Source organism: Solanum tuberosum, unplaced genomic scaffold (assembly GCF_000226075.1).
Source record: "Solanum tuberosum cultivar DM 1-3 516 R44 unplaced genomic scaffold, SolTub_3.0 scf00707, whole genome shotgun sequence".
NCBI classification, from domain to species: Eukaryota; Viridiplantae; Streptophyta; class Magnoliopsida; order Solanales; family Solanaceae; genus Solanum; species Solanum tuberosum.
Window position 1 is genome coordinate 103,127 of NW_006239646.1, and position 17,412 is coordinate 120,538.

At 35.5% G+C, this 17,412-nt stretch overlaps 2 protein-coding genes and 2 pseudogenes across 2 annotated transcripts in view; 3 read left to right on the forward strand and 1 right to left on the reverse strand.

Annotated features, from left to right (window-relative positions):
- Positions 1 to 2,411: 2,411 nt before the first annotated feature.
- Positions 2,412 to 4,778, forward strand: LOC102587050 (receptor-like protein kinase HERK 1; annotated as a pseudogene).
- Positions 4,779 to 6,068: 1,290 nt separating this feature from the next.
- On the reverse strand, positions 6,069 to 7,319 carry LOC107058971 (uncharacterized mitochondrial protein AtMg00810-like). The gene has a single exon (XM_015305268.1). The coding sequence runs from the start codon at positions 7,317 to 7,319 to the stop codon at positions 6,069 to 6,071; it is 1,251 nt and encodes a 416-aa protein (XP_015160754.1).
- Positions 7,320 to 13,268: 5,949 nt separating this feature from the next.
- Positions 13,269 to 17,412, forward strand: part of LOC102586702 (receptor-like protein kinase HERK 1) — a 5,218-nt pseudogene continuing 1,074 nt past the window's right edge.
- LOC102589011 (receptor-like protein kinase HERK 1) overlaps positions 16,005 to 17,412 on the forward strand; it is a 3,738-nt gene continuing 2,330 nt past the window's right edge. The window contains exon 1 of the mRNA XM_006367093.2: positions 16,005 to 16,046. Coding sequence (XP_006367155.1) covers positions 16,005 to 16,046 — 42 coding nt within the window. The remainder of the gene's footprint in view (positions 16,047 to 17,412) is intronic.

Genomic DNA, 17,412 nt, shown 5'->3' on the forward strand with positions numbered 1-17,412 from the left:
TAAGAATCCTTATATGGATTGAAATAATCAAGGAAGAAAAGGGTACAAAAAAAAATGATCCTAATTGTCCTTGCATTTTTACGAAAAGGTCAGGATCTGAATTTGATATAATAGTTGTGTATGTTGATGACTTGAACATTATTAACACTCTTAAAAAGCTTTCAAAAGCTATTGAATGTTTGAGAAGGGAATCTAAAATGAAAAGATCCTGAAAAGACAAAATTTTGTCTTGACCTATAGATTGAGAATTTGACGAATGAATTTTTTGTCCATCAATCAACATACACAGAAAAGTTTTGATGCGATTTTATATGGATAAATCACATTCATTGAGTACCCCAATGATTATGAGATCGCTTGACAAAAATAAGGATTCACTTTGATCTCAAAAGAAGGATGAAGAGCTTCTTGGTGATGAAACTCCATATCTTAATGCAATCAGGGCACTAATACATCTTGCTAACAATACTCGACCAAATATCTGTTTTGCAGTAAATTTACTGGCAAGATTCAGTTCCTCCCCAACAAAAGGACATTGAAATGGTGTTTAGCACATACTTGAATATCTTTGAGGACCATAGACATGGATTTATTCTATTATGAGGAATCCAAGTCAGAACTGATTGGTTACGCACATGCAAAATATTTATCTGATCCGCATAAAGATTGGTCTCAAATACTCTATTTGTTTACCTGTGGAGGCACAATAATATCTTGGCGATCAATGAAGCAAACGTTAGTAACCACTTCTTCAAACCATGCAGAAATAAAAGCCCTCCATGAAGAAAATCGAGAGTGCGTCTGGTTGAGATCAATGGCACACCATATTTAGGAAATGTGTGGTTTTTCTTTGAAAAAGAATATACCAACCACAATGTACGAAGATAATCAATTTCAAATGAAAGTGTCCAGAAGATGATTGTTGCTATGAACAAGTTGAATGAGCAATTTACTTGCAGTAACGAGGTCACGAATATAGTGATTTTCAAGAATGTATTCGGCTAAGCTCAAAGCCTCATCATATCCATGAAACCAAAAATGATATATCATAAATGAGTTCAATCATGCAACATCTTCGTGAATATGATTTGATCACAAAGACACTGTCAATATTTATGAAGTTGGTATGTAAGATTGGATGACATCATCATAAGAAATTAAGTGAAGTTTTGATCAGGGGGAGTATAATATGTGTTGCACTCTTTTTTTCTTGATCGAGGTTTTGTCCCACTGGGTTTTCCTGACAAGGTTTTTAATGAGGCAACAAATAATGTGTATGGAGGCACATAATCTATGGACATCCAAGGGTCTTTCCTAGTAAGGTTTTAACGAGGCACATAATCTATGGACATCCAAGGGGAGTGTTATAAATCCATTGCATTGTGTGGATTATCCATTAAATTTATTCAAGAATTAATTGGATTCATGTATGGGTGCTTCCAAGTTGATAAGAACCTTAAGGGATAACTATGTATCTACTAGTTTGGTGACCTTTAGGAGTGATATCTCAACACTATAAATAGAAATATCACTCAACATTTGAAATACACAATTGTATAAGAAGAAAATTTTTCTCCTTTATCTACATTTCTTATCTTCTTCTCTTTATACTTATATTTCTTTGAGCTTGATTTTATATTAGTCTAATATAAAATATTCGTGTAAAAAAAGACATAAAGCAAGTAGTACTACTTAAATAGAGCGACAAAAATAACACACCCTGGTTTTACTAGGTTGTTTCCACATCCCAACAAAGAATATATAGTTTAATTATTATCTTTTCATTAGCCTTTTCAATTCTTTTGAGTAATTATAATGGTATGTGTCATAATTATATTGGGAAGTGAGTGACAACTGACATACACTTATTTAATAGTATGTAAAAATCCAACCGATTAATAAATTGGATAAAAAAAATGTTATCGGGTAATTGTTATTGTGATATTGAGTTAATGAGTTTTTAATGATTTTATAAAATAAAATTATCAGGTTATTGATTCGATATTATGTTTTTAATATTGGGTTATTGAATAAATCGATAACCCATTAAAACAATAGTAATTCACTACTTTACCCCTACATAAACAATACCTTATTGGTTACTATCTCCGCAAGGTTGCACTTGTATAATTATTTTCAAGTTAATTACTTTTATTACCGTTTCTATTTTATGTGTATTCTGTAACGTTACATTATTGTCGTTGCGTCAAATTGTTGAAAAGGTCGTATAACTATTTTATAAACATTTTCTTATTGGTTAAACCGAAAACCGCCTTTAAAAATAAAAGAAACTGATAAAAAATATCATAATAATTTGATAATTGATTTAACGTATTTAAAAATTAAAAATCATTAAATCAAACCAATAATTCATAAAATCGAACCGATTCAACCGATTCACATAGCACACCCCTACATGTGAATAAACCGCGCCATATCGAGGTATTTGTCTTTTCGATTCTCTCTCACTAAACTGTATATAGAGATAGAGGGAGAGGAGCACACCAATACTTCTCGCTCTTTAATCTCCAAATCTCCACTCTACAGGTAAATCCACTTGCTTAACCTTCTGTTTTGTTTACCTTTTTGTGTTACTCATATTTGAAAAATATGCAAAAATTTTACTTATTTTCTAATGTTTGATAACAAAGTATTTATATACTTATAATCTACGAGAATATTATAGGGATAGGATGGAGTGGGCAGTGGGAGTGAGTTTGGGGGCGGCGGGGGTTGGAATGGTCGAGGGTTAGGAGTTGAAGGATAGAGAGAAGAGAGAAAAAGCCCAAAATAGTTCTTAAATTTTCACATGTTCATGTTTGCATTATTGGTACACTTTTGATCCTCTCTCAAACTTTTACTTATTTTTTAACATTAATTTTTTTTCATAATTTTATATATAAAATGTTCAATAATCTTTTCATATATTAATAATTACAGGTGAGAAAGGTGAGAAGAACAACATATTGTTTAGTTTAATAGAAATATTATTGCAGCGTGAAATCAACATGATGAACCTTTCAATTTTAGCTGCAATAATATTTGTACTAAACAAAACAAGATGTTTTCCTCTTATTTTCTCTCACATGGAGTTATTATTTCTAATATATATATATATATATTACATTTCATACATAAATTGTGGACAAAATTAATATTAAAATGTGTAAAAGTTTGGAGGACAAAAAATGCACCAATATTGCAAATATGAGAGATTATTAATGCTCTATGTGAATACTCAACATGACTTTTGAGTCTTAACCCAAAAATAAGGGACTGTTTTGGGCGTTTTCTTGGGAGAAGACAATGAACTTGGAAGATTGATTATAAAACTTATTTTTCCATTGCCACTAAAAAAATCAATTTTAAGGAATTTGCTCTTTTTTTTTAGAAAAATTATTTCACAAAATATTTTCCTCTTGTACCAAACACATGCTATATGTTGTAAACTATGACACTATGAACCTTGTGATCATGAGATAATTAACTTTTGAATTTTGGATTTTGCTTAAGATAAATAGGAGCAGATTGCGTCCAGTCAAAGACATGGATTCCACAATTTAATAGTGGTGCACACGCCATGGGAAACAAGTATTCGAAGGGAACAACTTCCATAAATAATGCTTCAAACTCGAGTTGTCTCGCTTCTTTTGAAAGTTTTCGAGTTCCTTTGGTAGCTTTGCAGGAAGCAACTAACAACTTTGATGACAAGTTGTTAGTTGGAATGGGTGTCTTTGGGAAGGTTTACATGGGTGTTTTGTGTGATGGCACAAAGGTCGCCCTGAAAAGGCGTAAGCATGAATCTGAACAAGGTATTGAAGAGTTCCTAACAGAAATTGAGACACTCTCTCAGTGCCGTCATCCCTATTTGGTTTCATTGATTGGATACTGTGATGAAAAAAATGAGATGATTCTAATTTACGACTACATGGAGAATGGGAACCTCAGGAGCCATTTGTATGGCTCAGATCTATGTCTACCCAATATGAGCTGGGAACAGAGGATGGAGATATGCATCGGGACAGCCAGAGGTCTTCAGTACCTTCATACTAGCGGAATTATACATCGTGATGTCAAGTCTACAAACATATTGCTTGATGAGAATTTTGTGCCAAAAATTACTGATTTAGGACTATCCAAGAAAGGGCCTGAGCTTGGTCAAACTCATGTTAGCACACTCGTGAAAGGATCTTATGGCTACTTGGACCCTGAATATTTTAGAAGGCAACAGCTGACAGAAAAATCTGATGTTTATTCCTTCGGTGTTGTTTTATGTGAAGTTCTTTGTGCTAGGCATGCCCTAGATCCATCTCTTCCGAGGGAGCAGGTCCACATAACTGAATGGGCAATGAAGTGGCAGAAGAAGGGAAAACTGGAACAAATCATAGATCCCAATCTTGTTGGCAAAATAAGACCAGATTCCCTCAGCAAGTTTGGAGAAACAGCGGAGAAATGCTTAGCCGATTATGGTGTAGATAGGCCATCTATGGGTGATGTGCTGTGGAATTTAGAGTATGCACTTCATCTCCAAGAGGCTTGTCATTCAAGATGATCCGGAAGAAAATGTTATTATCCGTGTTGGTGAGCTCTCTCCAACAAGTCAATGGTTTCAGTCATGTTGATGTCACTTCTACTGCATCATATGAAGATTAATTTTATGCATTTCTGACAATTTATTGTACAAATTTCTGAGTTTTATATCGAAAATTAACTTTGAAAACATGCATTGCTCTACCTGTTGATCCTATCTTCATTTTGTTGCATGTGTCAGATTGTTTAACATGTTGTATATGGTTTCTACTAAGTTATAGTACATAGAAAATCATTCTATTAAAAAGAATCCCTGGCCTCTTAAATCAGTGAAGGTACTAAATAACGTTTTGGAAAAAGGAACGTACTCAAATTTTTCAAGACTTTTAAGTGCTTGGAACTTGTAATTGATCACTGGAGATAAACTCTACTTCCTCCGTCCATCTTTACTTGTCCACTATATTATTTTGAGATATTCAACAATACTTGTCCAGTATATAAAATCGATGAACAATTTATCATGTTGCGTCTATTTTACCCTTATTATTAAATACTATTCATTTTAATGCTTATATTTAACAAGGGTGATTTGGTAAACTTGCCTCTATTAGTTACTGCTTCTTAATCTCTATGTTAAGTCAATAGTAGATAACTATTATTGAACAGAAGGAATATTTATCTACATTTATTTGCTTATATTTTATCAGCTCATCCCTATTTTACCATTCTATAATAAGTTCAAAAATGAATCAAGTTGACATAGTAATCACTTGTCACTGTATGTTGCTTTGAAACCAAACAAGTAGCAAGCCTGGAGGGAAAAGAAGAGTCAAGAGAGTGATGATGTATATACCTCTTCCATGCCTTTAAGTGGAGCATTTAGCCAACATCTGTTAGAGTTGAGAAATGAATTGATGGTCTTGGACAATCCTCTCTTTATGAGCTAACTTTTGAGGTTTAGTTAGACTTACACATCTTTACAAAATTGTCATAAAAATTAACAATGACTATCACAAACACGATAGGTTATAGACTTTTGAACTGATCGAAAAATAGCCCGATCGGTCGGTTTTTTGTAGTAATCTTTCTTACAGTCATTATTGGTTTTGAAAGCCATTTTATTGGTTGGATCAAAGATGCTCCATTTTAATAAACTTTAAGGCATTAAAAATGATAAAAATATACCTTATCCCTTATATAAGGAATAATTTTATCTAAAACTTCTTTAAAGTGTTTTTTCTTAATAATGGTATGTGTCAACTCCATTAATGGATCTTGTAAACTACACAACACTAAGCTAATGAAATGCAGAAAAGATACAGGGAAGCAAGAGAGAAAGAAAACTGTTTATTGATGCATTATTTCAGCTTACATTTCACCCACATGGAGCATGTATTTAGAGTAGTTAGTCTGACAACTAACAAACTCCCAAATAACTTGCTGACTCAGCTTTAACTCTAACTAACTTTTCTAACTACATCACATTTAACCATGGTAGCTTGCTAACCTACAACTGTGGTTAACACTCCTCCTCAAGCTCATGGTTTAAACAGGTTCATCATCCCTAGATCATTCATCAACAGTTGGTGTTGAGCTTTTCCCAGTCCCTTGGTCAGTAAGTCAGTCAATTGATCCATTGTATTTGTATACTGAGTTTTTAGTAAACCTTGACAGATTTTCTCCCTTACATGATGACAGTCAATATCTATACGTTTAGTCCTTTCATGGAAGATAGGATTTGCAGCAATTTGAATTGCTGCTTTGCTATCACAGACCATGGTTACTGGTAGTTCAATATGGACTCCAAATTCTTTAAACAATCCCACCAACCAAGTGATCTCAGCAGCACTATTTGCCATACTTTTGAATTCAGCTTCAGCTGAACTTCTGGATACTATCTCTTGTTTCTTTGACTTCCAGGATATCAATGCTCCTCCAAACTTGACTAGATAACCAGTTACTGATCTTCTTGTTTCACTGCAAGACCCCCAGTCAGAATCACAATATGCAAGTAGTTGACTGGTGTTTTCTGCTGGCATAAACAACCCCAGATCTGGAGCCTCTTTTATGTATCTGACTACTCTTAGTGCTTCCTCCATGTGAGATTCCTTAGGAGAGTGCATGTATTGACTCAGGACTTGGACTGAGAATGATAAGTCAGGTCTGGTCATGGTGAGATACAACAACCTTCCTACTAGTCTTTGGTATCTACTAGGATTCTGTAGTATAGGATTTTCATGCTTCTTTTCCAGTTTAATGCATTCATCAAATTGTACAGAGGTTAGCTTCTCATTTTGTTCTAGAGGAGTTGCAACAGGTCTGGCTCCACCTAGTCCACACTCAGCAATCCGTTCTAATGCATACTTTCTCTGTGACATATGAATTCCCCTACTTGATCTGGCACATTCAATCCCTAAGAAGAACTTGAGGTCACCCAGGTCTTTCATCTTGAACTGTTTCTGTAGATCCTCTTTAGTAGTGTCTATAAGTGATTGTCTGCTGCCAGTTATGAGTAGATCATCTACATAGACTAACACAATGACTATGTCAGTTTGCTCATGTTTGATAAAAAGTGAGTAATCATACTGGCTTTGATGAAAGCCTAACTGAATCAATACTTGTGTTAACTTGAAGTTCCATTGTCTAGGAGCCTGTTTAAGGCCATATAGAGACTTGTGCAGTTTGCACACTTTAGTACCATTCTCCCCCTGTCTAGCAAACCCTGAATGAATGGACATGTACACCTTCTCAAGAAGATCACCATTGAGAAATGCATTGTGAACATCCATTTGTTGGACAGACCAACCTTTAAAAGCAACAACAGACCGACGATCACCATTTTAGCCATAGGACTGAACGTTTCTCCATAGTCCAGACCCTCCCTTTGACTATAGCCCTTGGCAACTAGCCTGGCCTTCAACCTCTCAACTTCTCATGTGGACTTGTACTTAACTTTATATATCCATCTGCACCCAATGGGCTTTTTACCGTGGGTAAATCAACCACTGACCAAGTGTTATTCTGTTCTAAGGCATCTATCTCAAGTTGCATGGCATGAACCCACTGAGGATCAAGGGAAGTTTCCCTAAATGAAGAATGCTCAGTGATTGCAGAGAAAGCATTGAGACAGGACTGATATGAAGGAGACAAATTGGTATATAAGACATGATTGGAAATAGGAAAGACACAAAAATTGCTTTTAGGCTTAGTAACAAAGTCTTGAAGCCACAAAGGAGGTTTGACAGGTCTAGAGGACTTTCTGGGAGGAGGAGGTTGAGTAGGAGGTGGTAGAGATTCTTCTGTAAGTGAGGAAGGCATAGTAGGAGAGGGGATGGCAACAGTTGGAGGAGGAACTACAGGGTGCTCATGAGATGAGGAGTCCACATCATCAGAAAACACCATAGTAAGAACTGGAAAAACAAGATCAGATGAGGGCTTAACATCCTTAAAAGGAAACACATCCTCTTTAAACACTACATGTCTGCTAACAAACAGGGACTTGGAGTGGAGATCATATAAGAGATAGCCTTTTTGAGAATTGGAGTAGCCTAATAGTGCTGCAGGAATGGCTCTAGGAGAGAACTTATCAGAAATCTTAAGACAAGTAGCATATCATAGACAGCCAAAAGTCCTTAGATGAGAAAGAGATGGAGGATGGTTGTAAAGCAACTCAAAAGGAGATTTATAGGACAAAAGTTTAGAAGGAAGTCTGTTGAGAATATACACTGATGTGGTGACACACTCACCCCAGAATCTCAAAGGGACAGCAGCTTGGAATCTGAGGGCTCTTGCCATGTCTAAAATGGTTCTATGCTTTCTTTCAGCCACCTCATTCTGTTGGGGGGGTATATACACAAAAACTTTGATGTGAAATGCCAAGAGAGGACAACAGAGATTGACAAGAGTGACTAAAGAATTCACTTCCATTATCAGTTCTAAAAACTTTAACACATGTGGAAAATAATGTTTGAACCTGAGCAAAAAAATTTCTGAGCACTACAATTGTGTCTGATTTAGATGCTATGAGAAATAACCAGGTGAATCTAGAGAAATCATCAACAATGGTTACAAAGTATTTCATCCCAGCATAAGTGGGAACCTGTAAGGGCCCCAAATGTCACAGCGAACTAAATCAAACAATGCCTTGGAATTGTGACTACTTACAGGAAAATGAAGTTTTGACTGCTTAGCTAGTGGACAGACAGTACAGGGAGGACTTATTACATTCTCTAATCCATCTAGACTTCCAGATTTCTTCAGTATTTCCACATGAGCATGCCCTAGCCTTCTGTGCCATAAAGTGCTGGAGTCAGTGTTACTAGTAATTGGAGGTTGACTGCATGATGTATGTGCTGCTGAGTGTGTGAAGTCATCTTTGAGGATGTAGAGACCTTGATCTTCTCTACCAATCCCCTTGACCTGTCCATTTGAGAGATCCTGTAAACCACAAAATTCAGGGAAGAACACAACCATGCAATTGAGTTCCTTTATTAATTGTGACACAGACAATAAGGTGCATTTGAAGTCAGGCACAAAGAGAACATTTCCAATCACATTGTCCCCAAGAACAGTAGTACTACCAATATGTGACACTGACACAACATTTCCATTGGTAGATTAACCTGTCTTCTTTCAGATTTAGGAGCAGTGGTGAATTGATTTAAAATGTCAACCTTAGATGTCATGTGATTAGAAGCTCATGTGTCAATGATCCACTCATTATCTACATGTTTGGTCACTAGTGCAGATAGAATTCTACCTGCTGTAGCAGCCTTAGTTGAGGAATCTCCACCAGTGTCACTTCATTTAGCTAGAAGTTGCATGATTTGATTATACTGATCTGATGTAAAGAAGGCTGCAGGAGATGTAGAGGGCAGGTTGGCTGGAAAATTTTCTCCAATATGTGTGGATCCTGCTGGATTAGGAGCTTCAACATGATTAACAAAAGAACTTACATTACCAGTTTTCCTCTTTGACTTCTAGCCAACTGGATATCCTTTGACCTTGAAGCACTGATCCTTGGTGTGTCATCTGAACCCACAGACTTCACATACAATGAGAGGCTTCTGAGTTCTGTTTGGATTATATTGACTGTCATAGTGACCTCTCCCTTGATTACCACCATTACCTCATAGTTGATGTCCAAAAGGAACATTATCAGGCTGACCTCTACCTGAGTTACCATTATTTCCTCCTTTCTGACTGAACATAGCTGTACTCTCAACAATCTTAGAAAGAGAGACTTCATGACCTGCTAAGTTCCTCTGACTTTCATGATCTATAACCAGAGAAAACACTTTGTTGAGATTAGGAGTTGGAGACTGCATCAAAATTTGACCCCTAGCTGCTGAGTAGGTCTCATTTATCCCCATTAGAAACTCCAGTACCCTTTGATACTCACAATGCCCTTGGAATCTTTTAGATTCAGGACAATTACATCCTGGACATGGCATAATAGAGTCATACTCATTCCAAAGTCCTTTAAGTGTAGTGTAGTAATCAGTCACTGACATTGTTCCCTGAGTTAAGCTGTGTATTTCCTTATGAAGTTGAAACACATGAGCTCCATTGATTTTATCGAACCTTTCTCTTAGATCACACCACACTTTATGAGCATCTCCACTGTATACTATACTGCTAAGTAATTCAGGCCTCACAGCATTCATGATCCATGAGAGCACTACAACATTACATTTTCCCCATATATCACACAGTTCAGTAGAGAATTTAGACTTAGGAAATCGACCATCTATGAACCCTAGTTTACTCTTTCCTACCAGTCCTATACGCATAGATCTATTCCAAATAGCATAGTTCTCTGAGCCACTAAGCTGAAGAGAGATGAGGGAGCTACCTGGAGTATCATTAGGTTGTAGGTACAGTGGCTGATTGTGATCAATGGTAGGAACAATGAAACTCATCGATCCACCAGTTGAATGTCCTTGTGTTGCATTTGATTGCAGGTTTGCAGCAATTTCAGCTGGATTTTCCATGGATCTCAGCTTAGAAAGGATTGATGCTTACTTGCGACTTCGAAGGACTTTCAGCTTCGAATCTAAGCACCTCTGCTGCTTCTGCTCGTGATCTTCACTTCCCTAGGATCGTGTTGTGATCTGATACCATGTCAACTCCACTAATGGAGTGCTTGTAAACTACACAACACTAAGCTAATGAAATGCAGATAAGATACAGGAAAGCAAGAGAGATAGAAAACTGTTTATTGATGCATTATTTCAGCTTACAGTTCACCCACACGGAGCATTGATGTCCAAACTTACACTTCGAATAAGAAGTGTAAACGGTCGTTGTCAATTTACAGAACTCAACTAGAGTTGAGGTCGATCCCATAGAGAATTTCTTTACAGATAAGGTTTTACTGTCGCGTTTATTCGAATGTTGTTATTATCTCCTAAACAAATAATAACAGAAAGTAACTTGGGTTTGGTTGAAATGTTATATTTACCAAAGCATACAGTTAAAATCCAAATTCACAACTACTGATTATCTCGTTATAAGGTTGATTCAATTAATTAAGAGAAACTAGAATTGTGATCACCATGACATTAGTTCTAGTTTTCTTCCATAATTAGGCGTTAGGCAAATCAATGTTTACAGAATCATTGCAAGTTAAATTTATCTGACACTTCTCAGTCTAGTCAGATAATTATCACTCATGTTCTCTCGACCCTAGAGTGTTACTAACATCGACCCTCGTTTACAATGACATGGTGTTAAAGTTCTTTTCTCTCGAACATAAGCTTTAACTCCAGTTTATTAATTTAGTTCAGCTTTTTCCTAAATGGTATTTTTCTCTCAAACAAATGCCAGATACAGGCTCATCTAATGCGTGCACTCACTAGATTCTACTGAAATTGAAAGCTAAAGCTACAGATTGTAAAACACAGACTGCCCTTTACTCGTTTTATGGAATCGTAACTAGAATTTCGTCATGGATCCCACAACCCCAGTCATGGTATTTAGCCACTCATGCTTTCACGAGAATAATCAGTAATGAAGAATGAAAACATGTTAAGAAAGACTCACGAAAATAATTTGTAAATCAACAATCACTTCAATAATCTGATAATCTGAATTCGAACTTCAAACTAATAACAATAATCAAAACCCCAAATCAAAAGCTAAGAGTAACGCTGTATTTCTTAGTCGTAAAACGTAAGATAATGAATAATTCTTCAAAAAAAAAACCTTAAGTAATTCAAAATAGAATGTTTAAAATGAGTCATAATCGAATTAGGACTGAGTTGTCGGGCCTTTTCACGGCCATTCCCACGACCCGTCAAGGGCTTCACGGTCCGTGAAGCCCTCCGTGGTCTTGCCTTTGTCACTGGAAAATGCACCCCAAGAGCTACCATGATCCGTAGTGAGGACCACGGTCCGTGAAGTCGCCCGTGGTCTTCACTTGGGTTTCAACCTTCTTTCAACTCTTCCTTGCTTTCACACTGGTTTAGCTTCACGGCAGGTACCACGGTCTGTGGTGAGGACTACGGCCTGTAGAACCCTCTGTGGTCTTCACTTGGTTATTCCTGCTCTTCATCTTCTCAAGGCCCAGCACTACCTCACTTTAATGAGCTCAACCACGGACCGTAATAAAGTTCACGGTCCGTGAAGTTGGCTGTGAACTTCACTTGGTCAACATCAGTTCTGCTTCTTTTTCCACTTTTCTATACAACCCAGATTCTGCCTACACATTTAACAAACCCATTAAATAATCCAAAATTTCACTTAATTCCAGTATTAGTTCATAGTTATTAAGCATCAAATGTGCCACGATTTCGCGGCACATCAAGCATGTATTTATAGGCAGAGTAGTTAGTCTGACAACTAACAAACTCCTAACTAACTTGCTGACTCAGCTTTAACTCTAACGAACTTTTCTAACTACATCACATTTAACCATGGTAGCTTGCTAACCTACAACTGTGGTTAACAGTATGTGTGATATTGGGGTGTGAGTGTGACATACACTTACTGATAAAAAACAATGAGACATATTCGAAAGTTATTTAGTGGGTTGGCATGGCGCCAGATATAGGTATTTTTCTTTTTGATTCTCTCTCACTAAACAGTTTGTACAGTAATACTTCTGAGTCTATGAGTTTTGAATTTTGATTAAGATAAATAGGAGCAGCTTGCCCAATCAAAGATATGGATTTCACAAATTATTAGAAGTTGCACTCTACACAAAATGGGAAACAATTATTCGGAAAAAAACAAGTTTCATATATAGCATTTCAGAGCCGAACTGTCTGGCTCCTTCTAAAAGTTTTCGAGTTCCTTTTGTAGCTATGCAGGAAGCAACTAACAACTTTGATGAGAGTATGGTCATTGGAGTGGGTGGCTTTGGAAAGGTTTACAGGGGTGTTTTATGTGATGGCACAAAAGTGGCCTTGAAAAGGTGTGGTCCTGAGTCTTTACAAGGTGTGGTCCTCAGTTGAGTGTCATATCTTTACAAAATTGTGACAGTTTTATAGACTTTTGAACTGATCGAAAAATCGCCCGTTTTTTGTAGTAATCTTTTTTACAGTCATTATTGGTTTTGAAAGCCATTTTATTGGTGGGATCAAAAGATACTCCACTTTAATAAACTTTTAAGGCATTAAAAATGATAAAAATATACCTTATCCCTTATATAAGGAATAATTTTATCTAAAACTTTTTAAAAGTGTTTTTCTTTTTATTAATTAATAATAATGGTATGTGTGATAATTATATTGGGGTGTGAGTGTGACATGCACTTACTGATAAAAAACAAAGAGACATATTCAAAAGTTACTTAGTGGGTTGGCATGGCGCCAGATATAGGTATTTTTCTTTTTGATTCTCTCACTAAACAGTTTGCACATTAATACTTGTGAGTCTATGAGTTCTGAATTTTGATAAAGAGGAGCAGCTTGCCCAATCAAAGATATGGATTTCACAAATTATTAGAAGTTGCACTCCACACACAATGGGAAACAATTATTCGAAAAAAACAAGTTTCATAAAGAGCGTTGCAGAGCCGAGTTGTCTCACTCCTTTTGATAGTTTTCAAGTTCCTTTTGTGGCTTTGCAGGAAGCAACTAACAACTTTGATGAGAGTTGGGTAATTGGAGTGGGTGGCTTTGGAAAGGTTTACAGGGGTGTTTTATGTGATGGCACAAAGGTCGCCTTGAAAAGGTATGGTCCTGGGTCCAAACAAGGTCTTGTCGAGTTTCTAAAAGAGATTGAGACGCTCCCTCAGTTCCGTAATCCCTATCTGGTTTCATTGATTGGATACTGTAATGAAACAAATGAGATGATTCTAATTTATGAGTACATGGAAAATGGGAATCTCAGTAGCCATTTGTATGGCTCAAATCTACCCACTTTGAGCTGGGAGCAGAGGCTGGAGATATGCATCGGGGCAGCCAGAGGTCTTCACTACCTTCATACTAGCGGAGTTATACATCGTGGTGTCAAATCTACAAACATATTGCTTGATGAGAATTTTGTGCCAAAAATTACTGATTTTGGACTATCCAAGAAAGGGCCTGAGCTTGATCAAACTCATGTTACCACATTCGTGAAAGGAACTATGGGCTACCTTGACCCTGAGTATTATAGAAGGCAACAGCTGACAGAAAAATCTGATGTTTATTCTTCGGTGTTGTTTTATGCGAAGTTCTTTGTGCTAGGCCTGTCGTAACTCCATCTCTTCCGAGGGAGCAGATCAACTTAGCTGGATGGGCGATGAATTGGCAGAAGAAGGGACAACTGGAACAGATCATAGATCCCAATCTTGTTGGCAAAATTAGACCAGATTCCCTCAAGAAGTTTGGAGAAACAGTGGAGAAATGCTTAGCCGATTATGGTGTAGAGAGGCCATCTATGAATGAGGTGCTGTGGAATCTGGAGTATGCACTTCATCTCCAAGAGCCTGTCATTTAAGATTATCCAGAAGAAAATGGTCCCATCCATGTTAGCAACCTCTCTCCATTAAGTCAATGGTTTCAGGCATGTTGATGTCAGTTCTTCTGCTGCTCAAATGGAGAAATCAAATTTAGATGATCGCACTAGTAGTCTGGGGTCCGAGGGTGGATAACTATGTGAATGAGGTACATACCATCTTTAAGTGTTTGTCAATTCCACATTTGTTCATGCCTCATATATATGAAGATTGATTTTATAATGTGCTTCTAACAATTTATTTCTACAAATATCTGAGTTTTCTATAGAAAGTTAACACTCTAAACATGCCTTAATTGCTCTACCTGTGGAATATCTCTATGAGTTTTATATAGAAAGTTTCACATTATTCATACATAAAAAAATTATTCTATTAACATCTTGTCAGCAAAAAGGCTTTTCAAAACATTAAACAATTTTGAGCTCTAGAACGTAATTCGTTGATACCTATATTCCCTCATCATGTTGCAACCTTGCGGAAGCAAAAACATGGTAATCCATTTTCTTATTGTAAATAGGCAAACGGAAGTTGGCATTGTGTAACGACTCCTCTAGGATCTCTAAGAGACTGTCCCTCACATATGTTGGAAAAAACGTGGACTAACACAAAAATATATGGCCAAAACTCCTCTCAAGATTCCTCTTTTTTATTTTCCTCTTTGTCGTCTTTGTTCTCCTTCTTCAACTTCCGGCAAAATTTTTGTGCTCTTTCATGGCACAATGATAACACTCAATATTCTTAAGTCTGCCTCTGGATTTGCTTATATTATATTATATTCTAAGAACCATGGTTCTTGATTCTCCCCCTATGACTAGACACTAGGACATTCGACGAAGAAGAACCTTGAATTTTTCTTCTCATTTCTTTGTTCAAGACGTTGCTCTTGACGAGATTCATAGAGATCACATCATCCGTAACAGAATTTAATAATGAAGTTCTAAATGTTTCCCAAGAGTCTGGTAGTGAACCAAGTAGAAGCAAGCCTTGAATTTCTTCATCAAATTTAATGCCCATAGCAAATAACTTGTTCATGATCTCCTCTAAGTTATTCAGATGATTTGTCATCGGAGAACTATCATGATAGTTTAAGCTTAACATCCGTTTTATTAAGAACATTTTATTGTTTTTAGTCTTCCGAGAATATAAACTTTCAAGATACTTCCATAGGGTCCGAGCATTTGTCTCTACAGAAATATGGTTCAATACATTGTCATCAATCCATTGCCTAATAAATCCACAAACTTGTCTGTGCAATAGATTCCACTCTTCATTTGTTTTATCATCAGGCTTTATAGTGATAAAGATTGGTTGATAAACATTCTTAATATAGAGCAGATCTTCCATTTTCCCCTTCCAAATAGCATAATTAACTCCATTCAAAATAATCATTCTAGTTGTGTTGGCTTCAATCGTTTCCCCAAAATAAAGATATTGCAAATTAAAACTCTTATATCAATCTATTGGAAAAAACGAGGACTAACACAAAATTATATACGATCAATATAATGAGGATAAAATGAGAAAAACAATGACACCAAAAATTTTACGTGAAGCAGTTGATATCACTATAGTAAGAAATTTTATACTATATAGTCACAAGTACAATACTCAAAGCGAGTACTACACACTAAAAAAATAACCCTCTTATAATTTTCCCATCTCACTAAAATATTATTCACACTTTATTTTTCATTCACAGACTATTTTCTTGTATAGTCTATGATAAACTTACTTTGCTCTCTAATATTTTCTCTATGTTTTTGGTGTTAAATGAGAGCAGAAGCTCTCCATTTATAAGAGAAATATATCCTATTAATGTCATTAATGACATCAATGAAAAGAAACCATTCAAACATCTTTTGACATTTTTACAAATAAAGGCTCTTCGACATTTTTGCACCCTTGCAGCTTTTGAAGACATTTGAGCAGCAAATGAAAACTTTGAATAATTGGATGGACCCCACAACATATTCTGTTCTTTTCATTTCAGATTCATGTTTTTAATTTTCTCTACTTTATCTGTATAACTAGATTTTGTTGCCCGTGTTATGCGGGCCCAATAACATAAATGGTATGTTTTGGGGCTAATAACGAAGTTTTTGAAGTGATTGTTTGCGTGGATAAAGGAATAAGTTTTTTTATCACAAACTTGTACTTTCTTTGACGCTATTCAAGGCACAATAAGACTACCCACATACAATATTTTTGAACAATTTTATGTTGTCAATTATCACGATTTAATTTTAAGAATCAATCAAATTTTTTTCTGTTTTTTTAATAAATATTTTAAGTTGTCAATTATCACGATTAATTGTATTTTATACATAATTTTTAACGATAGATTAATTTCAAGAATCAATCGAATTTTTTTAAATGTATTTATTTTTGAAATATTTTATGTTGTCAATTATCATGATTTATAGTATTTTTACGCAATTTTTAAATATAAAAAATTTAAAAAAATAAGACAAATAAATTAAAATGGACCCAATATATGTTATTTTTGTTGTCTCAATTTATGTGACACAAATGAAATTTGGAGAGTCATTGAATATTATATATTATACTTGGGCATAAACTCTCTTACGCACGGGCCCAATAACTATTATTTTTTGTCCTAATGTTTGTAACACAGATAAAATATAGTGAGTTATTTAAATTTAATATGATTTTTAAATATTTTAAGTTGTTAATAATGTAATTTATAATATTTTTACGTAATTTGTAAATACTTAATATATATTACTCCACTTGTCTCAATGTATGTAGCATAGATAAAATTTCAAGAGTTAATCAAATGTTGTTAATTGTTAAGATTTACAATACATTTTACGTAGCTTTCAGTAATTTGACATTAAATAATACATATTACTACTTTTGTCTCATTTTATGTGACATTGATAGATTAATTTTAAGAATCAGTCAATTTCTTTTTT